Here is a 27,627-nt window from a genome sequence, read left to right as displayed (position 1 = left end):
TCTCTTATAATTATAATTTTTTCCACGTGACACTCTATAATTTATTCTTTTCTCAATTAATCTCTATTCATAAGTTCAATTAAATGACATCATTAATTTCATCTAATAAAATTACAAAAATACATTTAATTATGAACAATTATACTAGGTTTTAATATAAAAATATTTTGATAATTTTATTACAAATATATATATACGTATATATTATCATCACTGTAACGTGATATTACGTTAATTTTAACGAAATATTTTAGTAACAAGACCAAAATAAAATCATTTAAAAAATTAAAAACCCAAATGAAACATTCAAGGGTTGAGACTAAAATGAAACCCCCAAAAAAATGTTTACTATTTTGATCATGTTTAATAAATCATTAAATTAAAATAAAAAATTCAATTTCAAAGCATTTTATAATTCATTTTAAAAACCACTTAAATAAAAGATTTTTAATAAAAAAAATGTCAAAAATGTAATATTAAGAAAAATTTTGCCATTTAACTAAATTAACCTTATAATCTTTTCCTTTGTAATTTTTTACTTTTCCTTTTTAACTTTCACTAATGTAAAATACTGAGGAAAAAAATCAATAAAACATCTATTTAGTGTTTAATTTTCAGTAAAATACCAAATTTCCATAGTCATTTGGTTTATCCCCCTTTGCTACTCCTATGCCTAGTCCTTTTCTTGGTCTGAGCAGGGGAATTTTCTGTGTCTTCATAGTCTCTGTTCTTGAAGCTCCTATTGTCAGCCAAGTATTCCAATGATTCACTCTGGTGTTTTGAATGTTCCTTTGCATGACAATGGTGTGTAACTTCATCAGCATCTCTAGCTGCATCAATGTCCCTCTCTGAATAACCTTCATCAGAACTTGTATCAAGAGTTCTCTCTCTGTATTGATCCCATTTTAAACTTCTGTGTCTGTCTGATCTTCCATCTAAGATTTTTGCTTTTTTTCTTTCATTTTTCTTGCCCCTTTTGCTGTGTGAGTAACCTCCATCAGAACTGGTATAATGTATTTGCTCACTGTTTTCATCCCATTTTAAACTTCTTTGTCTGCCTGATCTTCCATCCAAAGTTTTTGCTCGTTTTCTGTCATTTTTCTTGCCCATTTTACTGTCAGAGTAACTTCCATCAGAACTGGTATCATGGATTTTCTCACTATTTTCATCACATTTTAAACTTCTCTGTCTGTCTGATCTTCCATCCAAAGTTTTTGCTTGTTTTCTGTCATTTTTCTTGCCCCTTTTACTGTCTGAGTAACCTCCATAAGAACTGGTATCATGGATTTCCTCACTGTTTTGATCCCATGTTAAACTTCTCTGTCTGTCTGATCTTCCTCCATCTAAAACTTTTGCTTGTTTTCTGTCATTTTCCTCGCCCCTTTTGCTGTCTGAGTAACCTCCATCAGAACTGGTAGTATGGATTTTCTCACTGTTTTCATCCCATTTTAAACCTCTCTGCCTGTCTGATCTTCCATCCAAAGTTTTTGCTTGTTTTCTGTCATTTTTCTTGCCCCTTTTGCTGTCTGAGTAACCTCCATCAGAACTGGTATCATGGATTTCCTCACTGTTTTGATCCCATGTTAAACTTCTCTGTCTGTCTGATCTTCCATCTAAAGTTTTGGCTCGTTTTCTGTCAATTTTCTTGCCCCTTTTGCTGTCTGAGTAACCTCCATCAGAACTGGTATCATGGTTTTTCTCTCTGTTTTGATCCCATTTTAAACTTTTGCTCTCTCTATATGATCTTCCATCTAAACTTTTTGTTTGCTTTCTATCATTATTCTTGCCCCTTTGACTATGACTACTCTCTTCAACATCATCTTCGATGCAAGGGCTTCTATCAGCACCACCAATCAAACGATTCATCTCCCTGGATTTTGATCTTCTTGAGCGGTGCCTACCATGTAAATTAGAAAATAATGAGACATTGAACAAACCCTACCAAATGTAGGACAATGGACTTCAATTTTAAACCTAAAGGAGTAAAATTGTAACAGACAAACAAATCTAAAATCCAAACATTCTACCCCCATTAACATGTAAGCAATTTTTATTAGAAACAGACAACATCAACACGAAGCATAGGGCAACATGATAAAACCAAAAGTCACACTTATTACTACAATTAAAATTGCGTACCTGTCAGCATCTGATTTTATCACCCGGCTACGGTTCCTTGCCTGCCCTGAATGCTCTTGCTTTATCTGTTTCTCAAAACCAGCTTCATCCGAATATCCAAATAAAGCACCCATCTTTTTCACCCAATATCTTGGGGGTGGTTTGTCCCAATCTGCCCATTCATAGTCTCCACCAGGGTTGCGGAAACAGTGTATAAAATTGCAGGCAGTTCCATGAGAACACGTCTGTTAATATGAGATGAAACAGATCATCATTTAGAAAGAACACTATCTTTTGGAATTAGCATCAATAAGAAAACACAAGATAATTTTGCTGGTCCTTTTTCTTTTTCTCTTTTGCAATATCTCAATCCAACAAATCACGCACAGAGGAAAACAATGAAAGCCAATGAAGAACTTAATCTCACTACTGTTGCATGAAACGAGGAAGCTAAAAGTACCTTGAGTCTTGACTTCATAAATTCCCCACAAATGGCAACCTTCCATCTGGTAAGGTTGACAAACTCACATTTTACCTATCATGAAACCACAAGAATTTAAGAAACCAGAAAGCAAAAATAGGCCCATGGATATGGTAATTGGTTTTATATTCTTAAGGGCTAGCCATGCATATCTGCATCTCAGGACAAGAATGTAGTGACCATTCATAATAGCTCTCACAAACAAATGCGATTGCAGGCAAATATTTCATTTGTGGTCAATAAAATACTGCATAAGAGTAAGGATACCCATATCACTTTTTGTTCATTTGGTTTAAAAGATTGTTCCATGTTCCATATATGCAAGAAAATGGTAATAAAACTATTCTAAAACAACAAATATCTATCAAATGCCAGCATTAAAGTAATTCCACCAATTATGGAAAATATAAGGCTAAAATACAAAAAAAAAGTCCTATACTTAATTAAATTTATCACAACCCGAGACTAAACCAAAATTTTCAGTTTTCACATGTTTCAGTATTTCCCTGTGGCAATGGCATTTAATTAAATCATAGAGGGAAAGAATTACCTGTTTGCCAGCAAAGTATCGCCCATTGATAGAGTGATAAGCAAGGACGGCTGATTCTAACATCTTATAATGTACATACACATTTCCCCTCAAGTGGAATGCACCATTTTTACACACCTGACCAAGACATCACAAATGATAATCTAAAAAACTGAAAGTAAAAAAGTCCAGTCACCAAACATAGAGAAGAGAACAACTAACATGCCTACACAATTTCAATCGTCCTGAGAACTGACTAAAGGTTATGTTAATTTTGAGTAGAAAAAGAAAGGGAAAACATTTGTCAATTTTGGTTATATTTTGACTGTACTTATTAAACAAAATCCATCATAAAATATCCAATAAAATAATGATCAAAAAAGAAAAGCAAGTTGCAGAATGCTTCAATTTATAGGTCAGCTTGAAAGCAAGTTATAGACATCATTAGCTGGGCAGGAAGAGCAGTTTGCAACCTTGAAATTCACAATTTCCCCAAATTTTAAGAACTCTGTATGCACATCTTCATAAAATTCTTCATAACACCGTTCAACCTCTTCATCCGTATACTGAACAATAAGGACAACAAATCAACCAATAATTTTGAGAGATATCTTCAAGTAATAAGATAAAAAGAAGATAGATAACATATAAATCATATATATACAAAATTCAATCTATTAATTTTCTGCATTCATCTACAAGTCATTCTTCATGGATGACCACCATGAGACCAATTAGATTTTACAAGGATAAAGAAATGGAATAAAATGGTGAGATAACTATGCTTAATATTTAAATAAGGAATGGTGAACTAACTGTATAAAATCCTTGTATAAGCATGCAATATATCTATATGTGTGTGTATGTGACAACACATAAACACATCTATCTGCATATAGCACATGGTTACTATGGTTTGTGTACCTCCTGACAACTAGTTCACTAAGGATAATATATATATATATATATGAAATATTTCAATAAGTAATTTAATTAGAGAGTAAAACCTTAGCCAGGTTAGCATTTGGTTTTCAAAAATATATAAAGCTTTTCTTTTGAAAATTTGTGAGCAAAAAACCAGTAATGTTTAATCTTTTAGACCAAATTCATTCAAAAAAACTAAGCTACTCTCTTTCGCTTGTTTGAATTACTTTTTTCAATTTGTAAATTCAAGATATAAAGATAATTCTTTGTGCCAATTCCTTGCATGCTTAAATATGTATTGTTTCCCTTAGATTTTCTTACAACATTCAAGTTTCAAAAGTTTTTGAAACCAAGCTACTTAGTAAGAGATAAGAATCTAGTTCACTTAAAATATGATCCCTGCTTTATGGAAAGCTAATGTAAACAAAAGAAAGGACAAAGATAGGAGGCTTATTAGATCTTCTTAATTTATGATTTCAACCGCAATAAATTGTATATAAACAGCTACAGCTAAGTAGTATTCTATTGATTTTCCTTTTTTCTCTATTATTATTATTATTATTATTATTATTATGTACATATGGAACACTATTGCATTTGAGGCTACAAAAAACAAGGTAGCCCTCTTCCCTCTTATAACACACACCTCCCTCCCCAATATCTGAACCTAAGATCGCCAGTTGCAATCTCAAATTCACCTTGAGGACAGTAGAACTGTATTGGTAAACCAAGGTAACTTATCATTTACTGCTGTACCAATATGAGCATTGGGGTTGAGACATGAACAACTAATGTTGTCTTGATGACAAAAGCAATCTGATATATCAACAGAGGGCATTAGATAAGTTAGCAACTGCAATTGAAGCAATCGCAGACCAGCATGATGTGCAATTGCAGAATCCACCAGACTGTTAGAAAATAGCAGATTATGAAGCCTAAAATTCAGATAAATGAGGCTATTTTGATGAACCCCAAACTAAGGCATTTAGATTGTACCAAGTAGGAGCAATATAATCATATTTTTCTTCTCCTTGTGATCTAAACTAAAACAAACTGGAAAAGACAATAGCTGTGGCCAAGTCAATAACCTGACCATAGTTTCACTTTAACTGCAAAATAGAGGTCTCAAGGTCAAATTCCCCCTACACCAACTATTAGAAAAAGAAATGTTAAAAACTTTATCTAATACTAGGTGGTAGAGACAACTTCTATACACTAAAACTAAGTTCTTAATTCTCCTTTTCCTCAGAGATTTCTGAAGTAAAAGAAGTCCAACAGCATTTGTATACAATCTGATGTTGCTCTCTGTGTTCTTAGACCTGAGTAAGTGATGATAACTGCCGGAAAAACAGCTACAAATTAAAGATAACCTTGCCAGTTGAAACTACTAGTTTTCAAGAAGCAATAAACACAAGTGGAACAAATGATTGCAGTAGTGTAACCATGAAAGTTTATTCGTCATATTAACTTGAATTATATAGTATTTATGGATCACTAGAAGAAGCCAACAGGTAAAATGTCATCAAGGATAAATGTGTCTTTACCTGATAGCTAATACAGTATGAGTCCAAAATTATGGGCGTAATGATTGGTCTAAGAGTATAAGGCAAAAGACGACAGGATGAAACAGGAAAAGGAGAAAGGGGAAAAAGTAAAAAAAAAAAAAAATGCTGTAGTGTAGTTTGGGAAACAGATTCAAAATTAAAAGATAAAAAGAAAAATAAAAAGTCAAAGATAATCACTCTCATTCCAGCAAGTAGGATACAGGTTAGCTAATAGCTTTAATGTCAACCAACCAATGCCAATACCAAGAACCTCCACTGAAGTGACTCCATGCATCTCTGATTTAAGTTAAAGAAACTAATAACAATTTAAAGAAAAACTGAGTCAAAGTGCAGTTTCAAACTATGACACATCAGTAATATACTTTAAGGCATTGCAAAAAATGGCCTAGACAAAAACCTAAAAAAGATGAAGATTATATGAATTTGAAACATTGACTAATGGCATGATAAAATAAGACGATTCATGACTTTAAAAGTGGAAATCTGAAGGCACTTTTATGTACCTTCATACCTTCAGAGTTGTAAAAAACAATACAGATAATTCAGGGTTGTTGTGCAACAAACTTTGAATGTCTCCCTTTATTGGGCAAAGAACCCAATCTATGAATTGATTGCAAGTATGGCAGTAATTTGATAATGGCAGAATTTTTATCAGGATACAAGTCACAAGGATCGCATGAAGGCAGCATTTACAGACCTCAAGTCCCTCATCTTGCTCCCAAGCAAGGCCAGGACCATTATACATGTTCCTCATAAGTAGCGTGCATGATTTATCAGGGTAAAAATGAACTCTACTGCAACGCTGACCAAATCGACATGCTCCAGTCTTTAAGTGGAAAGGACAATGAGCTTTATCCTATCAAAAGTTGCAATCATGAGGTTAGAATGATGATTCCTGACTAATCCAACCTCCCCATCCCCCAAGAGAGAGAAAGATTGCATCCGTAGAACATAAGGTATGGTAGCTATCTGCATGGGAATAAAGTTTACATGAAGATCCATATTTAGCATACAAGAGTGATAAATGGTGGACCTGTTCTGTTCCAAAGTTAGGTACTTCTTTAGCTACACTCTCTAACACCTGTTGTGCTGAAGAAGCATTCAGGTAGTCAGCAAAAGCTTCAGATTGTGGAGGAAGCGGATTTGATGTAGGCCTATCAGCATCCTGTGGAACAAAATCCTTCAACATCCAGAATTGTCACTGGAAGCGGAAGAGAAAACATAGCATAAAAAAACCAAATCATGGGTGACTGTTGCAGCTTTACCTCTTCTTTACTCTTTTGATTTGCATCTTTCTTTGGAACCCTAACTTGCTTCTTCCTGACAGTGATCTCATTTCCTTCCCAGATAATTTGAGGTGACCCTTCTATATATTCCCAATCATCACTCATCTCTTCCTGCCCAATCATTCGATAATGTAAGGAAACCCATTTTATAAATAATAAACACAAAATGTCCAAATTCTTTCATGAAGAATCTGTAAGAATGTGACTATAACAAACTCCACCTAGCAGTAAACATAGAAAATTAACCCAAATAAAACACAAATTTCCTATTAGCTACAGAATACATTCACACAAACTAATTTAACTAAAGATTAAAATGTTTTCCTTTCTTTTTTACTTTCGTTCCCCTTTTCCTGCACTTTCTCAGAGAAACCAAACACCACAGAAAACAATCAAAAAAATAAAAAGAAGAAGCCGAATAAAGAAACCTGTTCTCCGTTGGCATCCTCCTTTAGATCCTTCCTTTTCTCCTCCTCCTCCTCCTTTTCCTCCTCTTCTTGAGCTTTCCTCTTCATCTCCATAGCCTCGATCCACACTCTCTCCCTCTCCTCGAACTCCTTCAACGCTATCTCTCTCCTCTTTCTCTCCTCCTCTTCCTCTCTCTGAATCCTCATCTGCTCCTCAGGGTCGTTGAGCCTTGCCTCTTCCGCCTCCCTCTCCTTCTCCGCTGCCTCCTTCCTCACCTGCTTCCTCTTCATCTTCTTCATTTGTTTCCTCTTCTCCTTCCTGCTTTTCTCCATCTGATGATTCTCTCTTTCCCCTCCTCCTTCCTCTTCTTTTAGAGCTGTTTCGGCTTCACCCATTGTTAAGTTTACCAGAGTTCCTTACGTCCTCTTCTGTTCGTTGATGTTTGTAGGGGAGTGCTGCCTGCGTTGGGCTCAGTATGCTCATTTAAGCTTATTTAATTTAACTTTATTATTAAATATAAAAATTATTTTTAACTATAAATATTTTAATTAAAATTTATAAAAAATAATTTTATTAATACAATAATATTTCACCATATTTACTCATTTATTCTAAACGTTCTTAAATTATTTCTTCTTTCTTTTTTCAAATGCTTAATTTTCTTTTTTTATATATTTTAAATCATTTTTTCATGATCAATTTAAAATGTTAAAACTTTAATATCAACTTAATTAAAATTATATTTTTAACAATTTCTTGAAAAAAAATGACATACAAAATTTTAACATTAATAACAAACAATCATATTAATAATATAATGATCAAATTAAGAGTTATAATTATAGATATATCGTCAATTGATTTTTTTTAAGTTAAAAAAATACGAATAATTTTTTTCTTTAATGATAAATTTATGTGAATATTCAAATTTATTTCCATGACTTATATTTTAAGTCAGAATACAACTATTTTTTTTATAAGAATGGTGAAAGTCATATCACTTGTAATTATTTTCAATTCAATCTACACAATATTTATATATAAATATATAAATAAATAATAGAAAATAAAACAAAATACAAACTGAGGTTGAACATTTTCAAGAAATTCCACAACTAAAAACACAATATATGATAAAAAAATTTCATAATAAGATTTAATATAATTATTAATGTTATATTATATACAAAATATATTACGTGATAAGATAAGATATTAACAAAAAATTATATATATTGATATCATATTTGATTAATTATAAAAAAAATACACAATATGTATGATGAATGCATCTATTACAATACAATATAATACATTTTGACAAGATTGATGTTGGTTTTATACTATCCAATTATTTAAATTTCTTTTTTAATTTTCGATTGAAACATGAAACAAAAAATTAGATCTTCAGAACTATTAAAAAAAGCTTCAAGATTTAGAGTTTAAACAAAACTTTTTTGACATGAGAAATGTATGTTTTATTTAAAAATATATATTATTAAAGAGAATTTGAATTAAAAAGTAACTAATTCAGTGTCACAATCTAAGAGTTCAGATTAATTTAGGCCCAACAAATAAGTCAAATAACCCAAACAAACCAGCAGGTCAAATACCCCAACAGACCAATCCAAATGGCCAACCCATGACATTGGGGTAGAAATGTCCACAAACCCCTAAGAATGTCTAAATTAATTTAAACTCTTGGATTTACTAATGTATATCTAGATATAAATGTAGATTTACTATATTATATTAGTAGTTAGATTTAATTTGAATATTATCTCTTCAAATTAAATTTTTTATCTTATCATATCTTATCTCTATCATGTAATTTAATCTTATTTAACTAAAAGGGGCCATCAGTAGGAGTGTGCAGCGGTCGGCTACAATCGGGCAACCAATAGCAATCGTCAATTGCAATAGCCACCGTTGGTTGTTTTGATCGGCCTCATTGGTCAATTGGCTCGGCCGTCAAGGGGGACTCTTTCCCCCCCAAACTGACCGATTAACAGATCGGGAAGTACTTTTTTTATGGGGGAAACACAATATTACCCTTCATTAAACCCACCCTCCTCCCCCTTCTAACGCAGCAGCACATCTGTTGGCTGCTGCTATTCTTTCTCCCGACCCCCCTAATTTTCCTTTCCCTTTTCGCCTCTCCCTCTCATACTAAACCCTAAACCAACAACCACCAACCAAGTTGGTTCTCTTCCATTCTTCAACTGGTGCTTCAACTACCAATCGGTTGCTAACAAACATCCTTCATAGCCCATGGATCCATTATTATTAATCATCTGTTTTTGTGTTTCTTTTTCTATTTGAATCCTTCACAGCCCAAGTCAACCCCAAGTCACACCATAAAAACCGATCTGAAACTGATCGAACCGAAGCCTCTTAAAATCGATCGAAATTGACTTTTGATACAATGTGGTTCGATCGGTTAAAAGAGATTAATTTTTTGGTCTGTTTTACAAAAAAATCGAACCAAAAAATGACCGAATCGACTTTTGCTCTCTTCTATCCATCAGTCTATAAATAAGCCTTTGCTCCTTATTTGTAACACACATCAGAGAAATAACAAATTATATCATTGCTCTAAATAACTCTCTATTTTCTTCTTTTATTTAAGGTTTTAACAAGTGGTATTAGAGCAAATCTGAATTTTTACATCATGCAGACCCCGAATCTTCATTGATGTGAAAGTTTAAGACTGTATGAGTTTTGAGCTTGAATTTAAGTTCTAGTTCGTGACAAGTGGTATTAAAACATATCCAAATCTTCACATCATGCAGACTCGAATCTTTACTTATGTGGACTTTCATGAGAGATACAAAGGTCGAGGTAGATTCGGACTAATATAAATGTCTATTTCTTTTATGCTTTAAAAAAAATGTTTCTTTCTTTTACAGATAAAAGAGCTAGTGCAACAAGAGCGTTATAAATTTGGGAAAGGTAAAATATCACAGATCCCACGTAAAATAATTGGGTGGGGTAAACTGTTGCAAATCCCACATTAGTAAAATTGGATGAGCTAGAATGTTATGGATCTTACATTAGTAAAATTGGATGAAGTAGAATATTATGGATCTCACATCAGTAAGAAATGAGGTAAATCTACCACCATACATGCCTTTTGGGTTGGAAATGTGGGCTTTTATTGGGCTTAAATTCCGACTTGTAACATTTAGGTCGTATATTTTTAATTTTTTAATAAATATAATATTTTTAGATTTTTATATATATATTATTTATAATTAATTTTAATCTTTTATTATATTTTAGGGTATTTGATATTCAAAAATAAAATACATAATGTTTTAAAAAACTTTTTAAAATTGTTTAAGAAAATTAAAATAAGGTTTATTTTTTATTACATTCTATTAAATTTTTTACTTTTATTTTGAATTAAATAGATCCGAAGTTGATTAATTGTCCGAATTGAAAGTGGTGGCACCACCCGTCACTTTTTAATTTGCCACCATCCCTTACTTTTTAATTTATTTTTATTATTATATATAAAACAAATTTTGATCGTATGGTTATTTTTTAATCACTTCTCATATAAAATCTTAAATCGACCACGGTAGTCAAATGCCATGTCATGTTTCATTTTATATCCACATAACATTAACATGACGTTAACCATGTTTAGACCATGCAATTTGTGTTTTCGTATCTTAAATGTGTCAGACATAATTAGACACGAAACATGTTAAGGTTAAACACAAATAATATTCGTGTCTTAAATCTGAAACACATACATATATACGTTTAATAACTGTATAACACAACATGATGCTTGACACGTTTACATCATTGATAACATGTTTAACACAATTAAATAAAAATATTTACAATTAAATATAATTTTATTATTTGAATTTAAAATCAATAATTATAAAAATACTTATAACAAAACAAAATAATAATAACATCAAATATAATAAAATTTAACATAAATAACATACATAAAATTCATTATCATGCAATATGATAAAATCCCTCATTAACATTTAATCTTAAAATACTAATAATATTTAAAATCATTCATAATTTTCATTCATAATTAAATACATATCATTAACCGTATTATCAATCATGAACAATTTCAAATCAGAATTATTTAAGTAAGGCTAAAATAGTCTTTGATTATTAATTTTTAATAAATTCAAAACGTGTCACGTATACACTATTAAATATGATAATACGATTAGAACGATAACATGATTAACATAATTAATTAAACATGTTTAAACATGTTACTCGTGTCTGATACAATTGAGACATAAAAATTTTTGTGTCTTAAGCGTATCAGACACGATTAAATATAAAACGCGTTAAAATTAAATTCAAACTTGTTTAACCCTGTGTATTCTCGCATCATATCTAAAATTGTTAGGTCTAACAATGTTGACTTGGAGGGAAACAAAATTATGTAATTATGTCATTATATCGTATTAACATACTAAGTCAATGTCACGTGATATAAAATGATAAATATTTTTATCGATAATAATTAATTAATTATTAAATTTAATTCAAAATAAAATATAAAAATTTGATTAAATGTAATAAAAAAATAATTTATTTAAATTTTTTTGAATAATTTAAAAATTTTTAAAATATTATGTCAAGATATATTTAACAATTATGAAATTGATTAAATCATAATTAATTTCCTATCAATGTGACAAATATATATATATATATATATAATGACTTGGCATAAGCATAAACACAAACACAAGCAGTGTGTAAAAATGAAGGCTCTTGAAGTTGGCAAGAGATTGTCCGCATCCCTATCGTTCCTTCTCAAACCCAATGCTGCAAATCCAACTCTCGCTTCGCTTTGCCCATCTTCCCATCACTCTCTGCTTAGCTCTCCGTGGTCTGCTTCTCAAGACCGCGGCGTCAAAGTCAATGCTATCCATGTAATCTTTGTTTCCCTTTTTCATCTTCATGTTTAATCACATTCACTCGTACAACTTCTCTCTTTTCCGCTACTCCACTATACTCTTGCTTCATATTTGCATAGCTAATACATTTTTCCTTTTGGGTTTTGTTTTTGTTTACTTAACAAGTTTTTCTTTGTGAATTGTGATCACTCCTGATTGTGCTGCAGCTTCGGCCTGGCAATGTAATTGAAAAATCGGGTTAGCTTTTAACTTCATAACCCAAAATTTATTTTAAATCCTTTTGTTTTTTCCCCATGAAGTGATATACCTGTTAACTAATGCTACTTTTAATCTATGACTGCCTCAGGACGTGTCTACCAGGTACTTATTTGCACTTTGTCCCATTAAAGATGCCTTGGTTGTTGCTTGAAGATTGTTTTTAGGCTACGTAATGCTGTAGTTTGAGATTTGTTTATATAACTTGTTTGCAGGTAGTAGAATCAGAGCATAAGCAGCGAGGTAGAGGAGGTGCAATGATGCAGGTTCTCCTATGTAATCTTATGATTTATTCAGTTGTTGGGTGCTGATTAGAATCTTAGATTTTCTTTGCCTATTTTCAGAATGCACACTTGCCTTGAAATAGTGATAAAACATATGTAATGAAGGGAGAAAGTGTAAGCAAATTGCTAAAAGGCATCAAAAATTGTATAGTATCTTGAAAATAAATTTGAGAAAAATGTATTATTGGTTAACTTTTTTTTTGGTATAAAAGTTTTGCTTAATTTATTTTCTAAACATTCATAATGTCAGATTCTTCTTTTGTTTATTCTCCAAAACTCAGCTGGAGCTTCGTGATGTTGACAATGGAAACAAAGTAAGTTTACGGTTTGGCACTGAGGAGCCTGTTGAAAGTATGCGTCTTAACTTACCGGTTTGTTTAAGTTTAAGGATTTGTGGGCTATGGTTATGGTATTGCATTGAGTTTGAACAATTGATATGACTTAGGATCCGTCACTTTGTCTCGGTTAGCTTAATTATATATTATTTGTTGCAGGAGTATTTGTTGAGGAGAAGTCTTTCTCATGTTTGTACACTGAAAAGAACACTGCATTTCTGATTGAGTGAGTTTTATTTGGTTTGCCATCCATTTCCAAAACTAACTTTCTAAATATTTTGCATTTACAGTGAAAAAACAAATTTCTACAAAATCAATGAGTTTTCTTTCTTTTGTATTGCTTGTCAGGCCTGAGACATTTGACCAACTGCAAGTACCATTGGACTTATTTGGAACGTCTGCTGCATACCTAAAAGGTTGATCAACATTAAGACTGGTTTGTGTAATGGTTGTGTACTTGGTCTGCTGGAAGTAATTGTAATTCATCTTCTATACCAAGCACCTCTGTTTTCTGTTATGCCATTGCTACCTCTAGTTAACACTGTAGTTCAATTGACTCCCCCTGTTACTGTCACTTTCACCATACTTACCACAACATGCATAATGATCTTCCTGTTGCGTTAGCCACAGTATTGTGCTATCACCATCCCTGTTACAGTGCCATCAAAACAGGCAACTTGATCTACCATGCTTTTAACCTCCTTTTCTAGCTGTCATCTACTAGTGAATGCTACTTCTAGTTGGGAGCCGTGGGGCAGTTGTTTTATTCAAAGTAGCCTTTTCAAATTATACCCACTTATATTTGAAGCTGTTGTGACCTAATGGCTACCTGTCTTCTCTTCTTAGGAAAGACAACCATTTGGAGGGAATCGTTCTGCAGTTAGTTATAATAAATGAATATTGCAGTAGTATTATAGTTCTTGTATGTAGTTTTTAATGAATTGATTTCCATAAATAAAAATCAACCATTAGTTTCATGCATATCTTTATTGTTGATATATCACTATCTTTGTCTTGCTTCTTACCTTTATACGTATCATTTTTGCGATTCATTAGGTTTTCTGATGTAGGACAGCTAGGAGGTTAGGGTTTATGGCTGTTTTCAGATTTCAATACTTGAGGAAAACAGGAAAAATTGGAATAGGAGAAAGGGATAAAAAAAGGGATTCCTAAGCTTCACACCTAGAATTCCTTATGAGTCATGCCTTAGATTGATTGCATTGTACAATCACAAAGCAATAATACTGGAAATTATCTGATATTACTCTATATCTCAATAGCAAGAGTACATTGCTAATTGATATATATAGACTCCTATTGTCTCTAATGCTAAAAGAAATAGAACTCCTGTTCCGGTTAGTATTTTAACAAATACTCAAACTCCAAATAGAATACAGCAAACTTAATATAAAACAAATGCAATAGGATAAGGATTAAGGAAAACACAAACCAAGAGCCTAGATCAAAATCTGAACAAGAAAATCATGAAAATACAATTTACATGAAAAACAGAAAAATAAAATAAGAGCCAATGACTTTAACTTAAAGAAACATAACTCTATGTAGTCAAAAACAACTAAAAATGCCTACTCAAGCTCCCGTCTTAGCTTCTCATCATTGGATATGTGCTAAATTAGGGCTTGGCATTAGAACCATTCAAGCATCCTAAACACCCTTGGAGGCTGCTGCTGAAGTAATCCATCAGTTTATTCTTTTTTGGCTGGAGTGCTCCATTAGTTTCAATGACTTGATAAAAAGCTTTGAGCCTTAGTGTCCTAGAATGTTATTTAGTTTCCTTTTTTTTTTTTTTCCCTCTAAATATGTTGTGGATTTCTTTCGTGGCTCTCTGCTGCTGATGGTCAGCATTTTCTTTGATTGCAATTGCAATTTATGCTCCATGGTTGTTAGCTGTCTTGATTGAACTCCTATTGTCTTGCTAAATATTATGTCATGCATAACAGAGGAAATGAAAGTTAGATTGCAGTTATATGATGGAAGACCTTTGAGCGCATCAGTTCCAAAGCGTGTAACATGTACTATTAAGGAAACACAAGCTCCAATGAAGGGGATTACGTCCACCCCTCGGTATGTTTTCCATCTTATAAATGCTCATTATATCCTTAACTATATTGATGTCTATGTCATTTTAACCTGTTTATGCCTCAGAATATTTTCTGAGAAATGCTGCTTAATTAAATTTTTGCATGAACTTGTTCCAGTAATTTTGGTCATGATAGATATGTATTTGATAAGCTGCTGAAAAGATTACGATAAATATCCAAACAATAGCACTTGCTATACCTTCATGGGTTGTCCTGTCAACATGCATTATAAAGGACATGTATAAGTATATATTTTTTGGCGTTTGAAGTGAGAAATAGTTATATGACCCTTGCTCTAGAGTTGGGAAGTCAATAATGATTATCGTTTGGATCTCTAGAGTATCCATGATTTAATATTGCTTATATACACGTGTTCTTTTGTTTTTTGAGATGGTGAACAATGAGCACCAATTTCTGTATTTGTCCCCATGGGGACACCCCAGCGTTTAGAACCTTGGACTCCAACTTGCAGGTCTCTAGTTTGAATCTTGAGATTTATGAAATAGAAAAGGGCTGCCTCGCTTTCTGTAGCCTTAGGCCCAATGGGTGTCCATGTGTCAAATAAAAAAAAGAAACAATTTGTGAATGTGTGACTTGTGTTATGAATGTGATTGCTTCTGATGTGCATGTGACATGTGTGTTTAAGATGAATATATATTTTGGGTTGAACTCAAGACATAAATCCAAATTCATAGTTTAGGAAGTGATTTAAAGAAGCCAAATTTGAATTTGGGCAAAATCCATTTAGGATTTTAAAAGCTTCACAATCATTTGCACCTAAAAAACTTTAGAATCCAGTCTGCTCCCTAGTTTCTTCTCATTGTAACATATCTGCTCTCTGTCCCTATCCATGTGATTTCTCTCTCTGACTTCAGTGGTCAGTTTAGATTTCTGCAATTCCCTTTCAACAATGGCACAAACAATATCTACCTCCCTCTCTCTCTCTCTCTCTCTCTCTGCCCTGATAGTAGGATACGTTAGTTTCTTTTTCTCAATCAAACTTCAGTATGATAATGTTGTTAATCATTTTCTTTGTTAATGGTTTTTTCCTAATTTTACTTCATCTTAAGAAATTAGTAAATAATTGCTTGTGGTAATTCCAAATGTTATGTCTCTGCATATTACATCATGATATATTTTGTTAAATAATGGCAATGTGCTCCGTCGAAGAATTCTACTTGCTAAATCACTTGTAGGCCTTTTGACTTGGGATTTTGTTTTTATACTTCTTCTTGCTGCAGGTATAAAAAGGCTTTGCTGGACAATGGCCTCACTGTTCAAGTAAGTTGAACATGCAATTGATTTCTATTTCTTTGAATTATCTATAAAATTTTAGCCTTAAGCATTGTACATCCTTGTGCATGTAGATTGTTATGCCTATTGGACAAAGAAATTACTAGTGGAGGGAGAGTTTTGGTGGGGGCTTATAATTTCGTTGTGCTCAACTATAATGCTTGCTAATGAATTTATGTACATTAAGTGTATGGAATCTCAAACCCACATGTTATATCATCCACATATTCTGATTTAACCAAATAGAATGGGCCAACAAACCTTCTGTCTATGGCTGGAGGCTGGGCAGGATTGGGTTGAATTACATGGACTATATACTAGAAGAATTTATTGCTTAATTGTTGATTTTGCTCATAATCATTGTTATAGGGCATCTAGTTACAAGCTTTCTTGGCATTTCTACTTATGGATTTGCTGCTCTGATGCCCTTTTATCTTTTTAGCCAATTTGAAAACATTGTGTTTTTCTTTACCTAATTTGCGACTTCCTCAGGTACCACCTTATCTCGAAACAGGTGAAGAAATAATTATCAGTACTGAAGATGATTCTTTCCTTGGCAGGTGAATTTCAATGTTCTATTTTCCCTGCAAAAAATTATGTTATGTAATTTCCTTGAATCTCTTGCTTGAGTCTCTTTGTCGGCATCCTTTGGTTGCTTTTGGAGAACCCTTGGCTATTTTTATTGAGAGAGCGAAACATGGTCTTAAAATGATTTTAGGCAGGTTTTAAGCTGAATGTACACATGGAAAAGGGTACTGTATGCCCTTTTCTGTGGCCAAGTATTCTCAACCCAGCAACAAAACATATGGGTGTTGCTGGTGGCAAAATCCACATGAAAGCAATTATTTGTGCTAAATCGGGTTGAAGAACTCTCGGCCTTGCCAGTTTTTATTCATCCCTTTGACACTAAATACTAAGAACAAATATTTATTTTGTAAACTATCGATAATGTTTAAGCTTGTAAGTGATAGTAAAAGTCAACAGTGTCCTTTCTATACTCATAAGTATAGCAGATTGATGATTTGTTAAGAATCAAGAGTACGGATGGGATAGCCGATATCCGATTATAGTAGATGCAATCTATTTATTCATGCAATATTTGTTGAATTTGGATGAGTATCCCCCATAGCCTGCAAATTAGAAATGGAATAGCTGTTTTTTAGCTGCTTGCTTTGATACCATTCATGCACCTGCTCTGAACGCTAGGGACTAATGGTTATGTTTCTTATTGATTCCACAATGGAAGTCTTTCTTTAACATCAGCTTTTCCTTCTCTTTTCAGGGCAAACAAATAGTACATTTCAGCAGGAGCTTAATAATCTAGAAGAGAATCAAGTCGGGTTACCGGCGGGTTGTTTATTTAGAAATTTTGTACTCCATTATTTGATTCAGTGATAAGTATATGTATATTTTATTTAAAAAAATATTAAAAATTTTCACAAAGAAAAAATATTAATAATTTTATCTAAAATTATCAGACTTTTATTATTTGAGTTAAATTCAAATGACAATGTATATTTCTTAAACTATCGATTATATCACTGCAGAACTAGCAGTGAACGTCTGTATATCATTGTCTAGAGTAAAAAATTGATTAGAATATTTTAATTTATTTTTGGATGAAAACGATACTGAAAAGTTAAAAATTATTATTAATTTATAAAATGATAATAAAAACAATTTTTATAATTTTAGAATAATTAAACATAATAAAATTTTTTATTAAAGTTCGTTTGAGTATATGTCTAATACTTAATAATATCATTAATAATTATAAATATTATTTGAATTATATCTAATCTCGTGCAACGCGCGGTTGAACTTCATGTCCACCGTTACTTCTAGACGCTGTTTTATATACATCAAAGGCGGTGGCAATGGCAACTGCTCTTTAATTTACATCGACGCTTTTCAAGTTTCGAAATTCAAATCCAAAGGAAGTATAACCATTTCGTTTGTTTGTTTGTGTCCTTGGAGGGGAGGAGCGAAAAAGTGAAGAATGACGACGGCGTCGTTTAGCGGGTCTAACGGAGCGGCTAAGACGGTTTTGGTAACTGGAGTGAGCAAAGGGCTGGGGAGAGCCTTAGCCCTCGAGCTTTCCAAGAGAGGCCACACGGTTATCGGGTGCTCCCGCGCCCAGGAAAAACTCAACTCCCTCCAATCGGAGCTCGCCGCCCCCGACCGTCACCTTCTCCTCAATGTCGACGTGGTTCGCCCCCTATTCGCCACTCCACTTCTGTGCTCTTTCTACAGGCTGCTCTGTTTTTTGGCTATTGAAATGATTTTTTTTTCTTTTTTCGTTTGAATTTGCAGAGGTCGAATAGCAGCGTCGAGGAGCTAGCTCGGTTAGTAATGGAAAAGAAGGTTGTTCCAGACATAATCGGTAATGCTGTTTGCTTTAGCCTTTTAGGTTTTTATTCTAGTTTCCAATTCTTGTCCCAAAAAGAAGAACGTTAGATTTGAAATTAAGCTCTGTTTAACTGCTTCTGGAACAGTTCTAGGTTACCTCATTTCTTACAAGTTAAAAACACTTGTCCTTAGTTTGACATAATTATGAGGAATTGAAGTATCTGCCTGATTAGTCGAAAATGTTTAGGCATGTCTTCAACTATACTCAATCCGAGTACATAATCATTAGCGAAGCATTGGTTTATGATTCGTTAATCAAATCATACTCTCCATAGTCACATTAATTTTGAAAAACTGCTATTAAACGAACAAAAATATAGATAGGGCAATTGTCTCGTTTTGCTTTATGTCTGTTTCTTAATCTAAAATTGGAGTGAATATAAATCAATAGCTTTAGAGCACATTTCGTGCTAAGCTGAAATCCATGTAGCTTCTGCTCTTTCAGTCTTTACTTTGCTAACATTAGGGTATTGGCAGTAAATAATGCAGGTACAATCAATAAAAACAACAGAATTTGGGAGGTACCAGCAGAAGAGTTTGATACTGTGATTGATACAAATGTTAAAGGGGTTGCAAATGTGATGCGTCACTTTATCCCTTTGATGATTCCAAAAAGGCAAGGGATTATTGTTAATATGTCTTCTGGATGGGGAAGATCTGGTGCTGCCCTGGTAAATTCAGGATTTCATCTTTTTCACATTTCGTGTATTTATTATCCTATATTAAATGCTATGATTAGCCCAAGCGAAAATTCATAGTTGTTTATCTGAAATGAAGGAACCATTGGTGAAAACAACAGAAATGAATTTATAGGCAGTTGTTTGCATTTTTTAAAGCTGAATTAAATCTTTTCCAGTAATAGTGAACCAAATTTGAAACATCCTTGTGTCTCAACAGGTTGCACCATACTGTGCATCAAAGTGGGCTATTGAGGGTTTAAGTAAAGCGGTGGCAAAGGAAATGCCTGATGGCTTTGCTGTTGTAGCACTTAGTCCAGGTGTGATAAATACTGAGATGCTTCAATCTTGCTTTGGAAGTTCAGCCTCAGGATATCAGACACCTGAAGCATGGTATGCAGAGTTTTCTTTTAAGTTTTAGTAAGAGTTATTTATATTTTTCGGTTTATGCAGTTGTGCATTTAAGTGATATCAATTTTATTATATTCCAGAATCATATAGAAAGCAGGATAAATTAAGCTAAAATATCTTGCTCTTCATGTCAAATGCATTAACAACCTGTAAATTCTAATCCATTGCAATTGTTTTTAAAATCTAGTCTCTTAATTCAATTCATTGGAAGATAAATTCCTCTAAGATTGCTATTGCAAACATTTCAAATATGCTCTCTCTAAACCTAAACATTACAAAATAGATTCTAGCGCTATTAAGAGTTGGGATATATAATGTATGCATCATGGCAGATGCAAAAGAACAATATAGTTGCGAATATCTTTGCTTTAATTCCCACTTTCAAAACTGTTTGCTTTTGTAACATAGTGAGTACTGTAGATTGCTTTAGCTTAGAAGCTTGAAAGAATTTCTAGTCAAAACAAATTACAGAGTAGGCTACCTGTGACCAGAGTTTTAAATAGGAGCCACTACGTGCCAAGAATTTGAATCCACCATTTGCAGTGCATAATTTCTATGATGAAAGGACAGTGGTCTCTTTGTGGCGTTTGCCCTATAAAGCATATTTTACCACTTGCAAAGCCTTGATTGTAACTGTTTTTGGCATAGCCTTTATTCTTTCGTTTAGCCATGCACACAACAGACTTGAACCTAGCTGGATTATTAAACCTAAAGTTTATATCAGTCCATTTAGGTTTTTATTATTTTTCAATTAGTTCTATTGTTTGGTAGAATCTCTGATGTAGAACAGATAACCCAGAATTATAACATTCAATAATAGTTTGAAAATCTCAATTGCATTAATTCAAATGTGAAGTCTTTCTCAATTCAAAATCTCAATGTCAAATGTATCAACAATCAAACCTACTCCATATTAAAATAACATAAGTATCTATAACTATACCCTTAACCCCAATGAAATGCAAAATATCAAAGATAACCCTAAATCCCAATACTTGGAAAAGGGTAAAACACTGATTGTTACAAAATAACCTAAATAATCTAAAACAGCCTACATATTTGTAAAAGTTACAACTCAAACCTGTAAAATATAAAATAAAGTCCTAGATTTACTCCCTCAACTAGCATATTCCCATCCTTCATCTTCCCTTTCCCCTGCATTAATTTAATTTAGAATTGGATTAGTGTTGCACTAGAGTGCTGTAATGATAAAGAGGATTTGGCAAGGAGATCCAAACAATACTGAGGGACTTGAAGCCAAGCAATTAGGAACACAAGATGTAAAAATAATGCTGGTAAGAGAGTGGTTTGGAGACATAAATTCAAGTAGAGGAGGATATCAGGGGAAGGGGTTAAAAAGTGGAATGGAATCTGAAATGTGGTTATGTGGGGAAATTTTAATTTGATGGAGAGAAACTGAAGGGAGAAGGTGTTATAGTATCAAAATAAGAATAAAAAATCTCAAATGGATGATTTGAGTGTTCTAGCAAGCAGTCTGCTTATCAATGGGGGACTTCCATGCATCTCATTCAATCAAAAGGAGCTACACCACTGGAACACTAAAATATAACAAGAATCCAAATTGATACTGAGCAGGACACAAACAGAGTGACATGTATTATGGAGTGGTTTGTAAGGAACTAAACCTTGACAAAATAAAAAGAGAAGTAGAGTCTTTTATTACTAATTATATTGATCTATCTGGCACATCTCTAGATTAGGGATTGAGCTTTTTTCCTGCTAACCATTTTTGGGGCCAATTCAACCTTTGACTATGATCCTTTGACTTTGGGATCTGACTGATTTTAATTGGTATCTCTATATATCAGTTTAAATCCGATAACTTTTCTTGGTAAACTATACTCAGTAATTAGTTAGCGTCATTAATTTTTGTTTAGATTATTGTCATCCTCATGAATTACTTTTATACGTCTAATAATGAGACAAAGATGTTTAATAAGTAGTTTGAATTTTGAAGGTCGCACACGTTGCAGATGAAAAGAAAGCATTAGTGTAAGAAATCACATTTTGTTTGGAAGATCTGTAAAATTAAATGAATAACAAAATTTATTTAATACAACATTATTTAGGTTTGTACGTATGTTAAAACAATCAAATTTCCTTTACAACATATCCTAGGCATAAAAGTTAATATTCTACTAAGTAGGTTGACTTTACCAGTACATTGCAAAATGCTTACATTACTTTTTCTCTTTTAACTGTCTTGTTCATGTTATTTTGCCTTATGGTTTGAGAAGTTGAAATGTTTGTCATTGGGTATCTTTTAATCAGGTCTTTTAAGGCAGCTACAATGATCCTCAATCTTACAGCAGCAGACAATGGTGCATCCCTGACTGTCTGATGAAAACACACAACAAACACTTTAGATTCGTTTCATCTCGTGGTTATGATAAGCCTTTGAACAATCAAGTCTGAAATTTCCTTGCTATGTCTGTGAAGAAATTAGATCATTATATAGCTCCACTTCTCCAAACACATTTTTCCATTAGGTAAATATCAATATCTTACATTGAAGGTGATGAAGTTTGTTTACTAACAAATTGTATGAGTTTTTTTGTTAGCCGAAATTGTAAGAGTTTATGTAAGGAACAAGGCAGTAATTTGGATCGGCTTGCTGCTGGGAATCATCTACCCAACTATTTTGCTGGTACATTAAAAATTGATGTGCATCCAACCTTGAACTTTTTAAGCTTTGAACTCTGTTACTCAAGGATTCGATAATTGTACGATACATATTTATGGCATATGGTGAACACTGAACACTGCTATTTTACTGAATCTTGTTGGTTCATTTACTTGTTTCTGTATATCTATCTGTCATAGATTCGATGCAATGGAATTGCTCTGTAGCGCTAGACACTGGGTTAGGAATGTGTTGTTCACTCGCATTCATTTCGCTGCCTTTTGCCTTTCCTAACATTTTCCTTTATAAAAGTAGGCACTAATGGGCCATAAATTCTTTTGGTCATTATTCGTTGTGGGTTTTGTAGACTTTTATTTTCTTGAGACTCCTATGCTTTGGAAGTTGGCTGGTTCTTGTCAGGCACTAAGACTTGCACTTGACAGAAGATGCACCCAGGTTTTGGTGTTAAGGAACATAAACTAGGCTTTATTATTATTAGTTTTCCTTTGGTATGCTTTTTTGATATTGGCCTTACGGCCTAATGGAACTTATGGCCTATTGATTTAGGACATCAAAATTGGACCCTTTCCTTGTGGGCAAATCGCCACTCAACTTATGTCTCTGGGCTATCTCATCCATAGCTTAAACTTTCTCTCTGTGTCATCTTTCTTGACCTTTAATCTTCCTTGGCAACCTTATTGCCTCGTTTCCACTTGATTTATCTTCCTTAGCGTGACTTTCACACCATCGGTACCACATTCCAAGCAAATTATATCCAATCTTTGAGGGATTATACCAGTTGTTAGTCTTAAGTTCACTTCCACATATTCTCGCATACTTCCCCTCTCATTCTCTTATTTCGTTGTTTGTGTCAAAGAATTCCATGGACAGCCCTAGGAAGAGAACTCAAACCAATGAGAACCGCAAGGAGAAAGGATGGAAAGGGTGATGGGAAAACCTGAGGGTACATTTCTTGTTTAAACAGCTTAAAAAACGAGAAGAAAAGTAAAGGAAATAACAGGTGGAAAAGATAAGTCAAAGGGGAAAGTGGCAAGAAAAATAGGTAAAAGATTATATTCAAATAATTGGAAAGAAGTTCTTTACCCAAATAATCCACTACTATTTGTTTAACTTATGTTTATGGCCTAGACTTTTTTATTTTCAGGATAAGTAGAGCCTTTGTTTTTGCATGGCTAGACAACATCTCAAACATTCCAGCATCAATGCAAGATTAGATCCAGGGGTCCCAACTCCCAGCTCCTTGGCCCTTAGAAATGAAGGTAAGACCTATACTAACTGCTTTCTAATACAAGAATGAAACTTTCGATAAAGGTTCTCACATCTTATACCCCAAACTTTCATCTGACATCGAACCATAAGTTAGAAATTATTAACTCCATTTTCCCAAATCAAATGAAGAAGAAGAGAACTTCACTTGAATTTATCATGAAATTATGATGGCTAGATACCCCAACTCAATCAATCTCCTAAACTTTGCAACCCCAACTCATTGTAGCCAAGCAAGAGGCAGGCAGGCACTCCTCTGGCAAAGGCCATTTTTCAGCAATATACAACAACTATAAGAAGCCTTTTTTCTCCACTGGCATGCACATACAATCATCAGAACAAACTTTGATTTATCATTATTGTCCCTTTCTCCTTAATCACAAGAATGAACTACACAGACAGGCTGGCCAAATTTTGGAACAGCAAAAGAGTCTCAATGAAAACCATACACAAACTCAAACCACCACATCAGAACATACTTTACAGAATAAGACTGACTTCCACTGAGCAGGTTAGGCTAAAACATAACATTCTCAAAAGTCCAAGCAAACAATAATAACCACAATCAAACACAGAGACAAATGCTATCTGTGGCATTTGCTCTACCTCAGTCCCATTGTTCCAATCACACAAAAGTATCTTAGAATGATGCATCATGCTGTATATGAATCGACAAAAGAGAATAATAAGCAGTGTAAGAATTATCCCAGTCCGAAAAGCATCACAATATGACTAATCACACTTTCTATGTAAAGTAATAAACCCTAAAAAAGCCAATTAAGGAACTGGAAATTGGACAATCTAAAGGTGAGAAAAAAAGGGTACTAACATATCTTTCCAGATATGGAACAACTTTACATCATCAACAAGAAAAACCTTTTGATTCCACCCAATTAACCCTGGTTTTCCATTTGCATACACAGCTATTAGAAAGAGGTAAAGACATAAGCATTGTCTTTACAAAAAATAGAGGGGCCACTGATGCACAATTTTAGCACCCCAAAAAAAGGGTATCCAAAAACAACACAAGAATTCCAAAGAATAATAAGCATGGCATCCAATCCAAGATGTGGGACTTCCCCTTTTATAATTTGCCTCCACCACCAGGGTAGATAATCATAATGAACAGACAGACAGACAGAGAGATAAGACATCCATTCCCTTTTATTTAATACAATTGATGACCATGGCAAAATCTAAACCTTCTCTTTGTATCTAACCATCATCAACAAGTCATTTCCAAAAGTTTTAACCAAAACCCATGAATTGCATTGCAACTCATTCATATAATAATAATAATAATAATAATAATAATAATAATAATAATAATAATAAGCAGATGAAAAGCATAAGAATAAGCAAACAAAACCAAAACCAGGGAAGGAAAATCATATCGGACAGTTTTCCTTTTCTTTTCTAATATTGTAAAGATTACTATCTTTTTATCATAAGAAAAAAGAGAAGAAAGAAAGAAGAAGATTGATTAATGGAAACATAAGAAAGAAAAGAAAAAGAAGAAGGAACATGCTCATTATACCAAAACTTACAGAAAAATTTTTTTTCAGAGAAAAAGAAGAAAAGAAACCAAAAAGAACAAGCAAACACTACTAAGTAGAAAGAGGAGGTGGAGGAGGCAATAACTGGTGTAGATTCTGAGCAGCATGATTCTGGCCTGGTATTCCTCTGACTACGAAAGGATGCTGCAACAACTGGGCCGCCGTCCATCTCCTGGCGGGATCCCTCTGCAAACAACAAGAGATAAAATGCCTAAACTCATAGGAAGCACTGGGCGGCGCCTCCGGCGGCTGAGACATACAAATAGCACACATAAGACTAGCCCAATCCCCTTGTCTACCAACCGCAAAAGGGAACCTCCCCAAATAGAATTCCAATATGCTGACACCCAAACTCCAAATATCCCCAGCGTATCCATCGTACCGCCCATGGTTCAAATCCGTGTTGATCCTTTCCGGACTCATGTAGGCTATAGTCCCAACCGATGAATTACATGCGTCCATGGTTTGATCCAAGATTCGGCTCACCCCAAAATCAGCGATTTTCACCCTCTTCTTGAAGTTGATTAACAGATTCGAGGGTTTTATGTCGCGGTGGACTATGTGTCGCCGGTGAAGGTAGTTGAGCCCGCTCAAGATTTGTCGGGCTAGATCTGATAAGTTGGACTCCTGAGGTATGTGGGTCCCTTCCAAAGATCCGCCGTCCATGAATTCCAAAAGAACCTGGATTTCGCCGTTGTGATCGTACATTTCGTGGCATTTGACCACGTTGGGGTGGTCCACGTCACGAAGGATCTCGATCTCCCTGCGGATCTGACGCCGAACGGACTCTTCATGGTTCCCATAGATGACCTTGAGGGCAAAAGCGCGAGACGAAGGGCGGTGGAGGACTTTGTAGACGGTGCCCCCCGTGCCGCTCCCTACCCGGTTGACCCGGTCGAGTTCCGAGAAGTTGACTTGCTGAACGGCCGTCGCGTTCGCGTTGGAGGCCGATGTAGCGGAGTTGTTGGACGGCGGAAGCGGAAGAGGGACGGCGAAAGAAGGGTCGCGTTGGGGAAGCGGTAAGGTTAGGTCGGCTCTTCTACGTGGACGACTCCTATGGGCTGATGATGACGACGATGATGAGGAGAAGTTGGAGGAAAACCCACCTGCCGGTGGTTGTGGTTGTTGATTAATCGGTCTCATATCTCCCTTCTTCTCATCCAACTTCTCTCTTTCCCCTTTCTATTTCTCTTGCTTCAATCCTCGATTCTTGATTCTGGGTTTCCTTTCTTTCTTCTTTCCTTCCTTCCTTCCTTATTCTCGGATACAGATTCTCGGGAGAGGAAGGGAAGAAGGAAGTCAATGGGAGAAAGAGTCTGTTTTGCTCTTTATTCTTCAGGGGAGAAGCAGCAAGGAAGGTTCTTGGAGGGGGAGGAGGAAGAGGAGGAGAAGGAGCAGAGGAAAATACTAAGAATACTCAAAAGAAAAAGGAACAGAGAGGTAAAGGGAGAAAGAATTGCCCCTTTGATTTGTTATAAAGCTTTGAAATTGAAGGGAGCCAGACGACAGGACAGCCAAATCTTTTTTATTTTTGTTTATTTTTTTTTTTTTTTTTTTAAAAAAAAAGGAAAACTGTAAATAAATAATAGAGAGGGAATCGAGATTATGAAAGTAAAAAACAAAAAAAAAGAAAAAAGAAAAAGGGAGGTTCACGCGCTCTGATGGAGAGTGTTCTTTACTGATCCAATGGGAGGGAAGAAAATGGGGGTTTGAGCCAATGGGCAGACATGGGGTCTCTCGTGGAATGGGAAATTTTTTCAAGGCAAAAAAATGCTTGGCCCTCCCTGCTTCTGGTTCCTGGAGTCTGGACCCATTCCCCCCATTCTTTAGCGATTGGGCAAAACTTTAAAAACAAATTTTCCCTTGGGGATGTTCTCACTTTGCATCTCTGAATTTGGGCACATGATAAAATAATTTAATAATTTAACGCTTGATGCTTTACAATGTATTATGAAATTATTGAAGTTTCATTCAAAAACTATTCGAATAACGAGTTGAATTTTTCGATACCTGATTTGAATTGTTTTAATAGTCTATTCAAGTAAAATGTGACCTACTTGAGTTTTTAGTAAATACTTTAGACAAATGAAATATCATATTTAAGTTTTGAATTTGAGATTTAATTTAAATGTCCTAATTTTCACAAC

At 34.1% G+C, this 27,627-nt stretch overlaps 4 protein-coding genes across 6 annotated transcripts; 2 read left to right on the top strand and 2 right to left on the bottom strand.

Annotated features, from left to right (window-relative positions):
- Positions 1-564: 564 nt before the first annotated feature.
- Positions 565-7,790, bottom strand: LOC18595201 (Zinc finger C-x8-C-x5-C-x3-H type family protein). Of its 2 annotated transcripts, none has more exons than XM_007023041.3 (9): positions 7,332-7,790; positions 6,883-7,014; positions 6,651-6,797; positions 6,315-6,473; positions 3,602-3,694; positions 3,150-3,266; positions 2,579-2,653; positions 2,140-2,363; positions 565-1,897 (listed from the first exon to the last, which is right to left on the bottom strand). In XM_007023041.3, the coding sequence occupies exons 1-9, from the start codon at positions 7,704-7,706 to the stop codon at positions 649-651; spliced, it is 2,571 nt and encodes an 856-aa protein (XP_007023103.3). In that variant the 5' UTR covers positions 7,707-7,790; the 3' UTR covers positions 565-648. The 2 variants fall into 2 exon arrangements, with proteins under 2 accessions (XP_007023103.3, XP_007023104.3); XM_007023042.3 differs by having other exon boundaries at positions 6,651-6,782.
- A 4,262-nt stretch (positions 7,791-12,052) lies between these two features.
- Positions 12,053-17,984, top strand: LOC18595200 (elongation factor P (EF-P) family protein). The gene is made up of 11 exons (XM_007023039.3): positions 12,053-12,242; positions 12,434-12,464; positions 12,574-12,587; positions 12,698-12,748; positions 13,048-13,117; positions 13,261-13,327; positions 13,450-13,517; positions 15,063-15,186; positions 16,445-16,484; positions 16,989-17,056; positions 17,779-17,984. The coding sequence occupies exons 1-11, from the start codon at positions 12,072-12,074 to the stop codon at positions 17,789-17,791; spliced, it is 717 nt and encodes a 238-aa protein (XP_007023101.2). The 5' UTR covers positions 12,053-12,071; the 3' UTR covers positions 17,792-17,984.
- Positions 17,985-18,203: 219 nt separating this feature from the next.
- Positions 18,204-22,792, top strand: LOC18595199 (NAD(P)-binding Rossmann-fold superfamily protein). 2 transcript variants are annotated; one of them, XR_016026948.1, is made up of 6 exons: positions 18,204-18,705; positions 18,810-18,879; positions 19,383-19,576; positions 19,803-19,975; positions 22,286-22,503; positions 22,576-22,792. XR_016026948.1 is itself a non-coding variant. In XM_007023037.3 (5 exons), exons 1-5 carry the CDS (start codon positions 18,496-18,498, stop codon positions 22,353-22,355), a joined length of 717 nt encoding a protein of 238 aa, XP_007023099.1. In that variant the 5' UTR covers positions 18,205-18,495; the 3' UTR covers positions 22,356-22,792. The 2 variants fall into 2 exon arrangements, 1 of the variants encoding a protein (XP_007023099.1); XM_007023037.3 differs by having other exon boundaries at positions 18,205-18,705; positions 22,286-22,792.
- A 2,634-nt stretch (positions 22,793-25,426) lies between these two features.
- On the bottom strand, positions 25,427-26,939 carry LOC18595198 (mitogen-activated protein kinase kinase 5). The gene has a single exon (XM_007023036.3). It carries the CDS (start codon positions 26,621-26,623, stop codon positions 25,532-25,534), a length of 1,092 nt encoding a protein of 363 aa, XP_007023098.1. The 5' UTR covers positions 26,624-26,939; the 3' UTR covers positions 25,427-25,531.
- Positions 26,940-27,627: the final 688 nt, after the last annotated feature.

This window comes from Theobroma cacao, chromosome 6, assembly GCF_053813885.1.
Source record: "Theobroma cacao isolate CCN51 chromosome 6, ASM5381388v1, whole genome shotgun sequence".
Taxonomy (NCBI): domain Eukaryota; kingdom Viridiplantae; phylum Streptophyta; class Magnoliopsida; order Malvales; family Malvaceae; genus Theobroma; species Theobroma cacao.
Note: the sequence above shows the minus strand (reverse complement) of the source record. Positions and strands in the feature narration are given on the sequence as shown.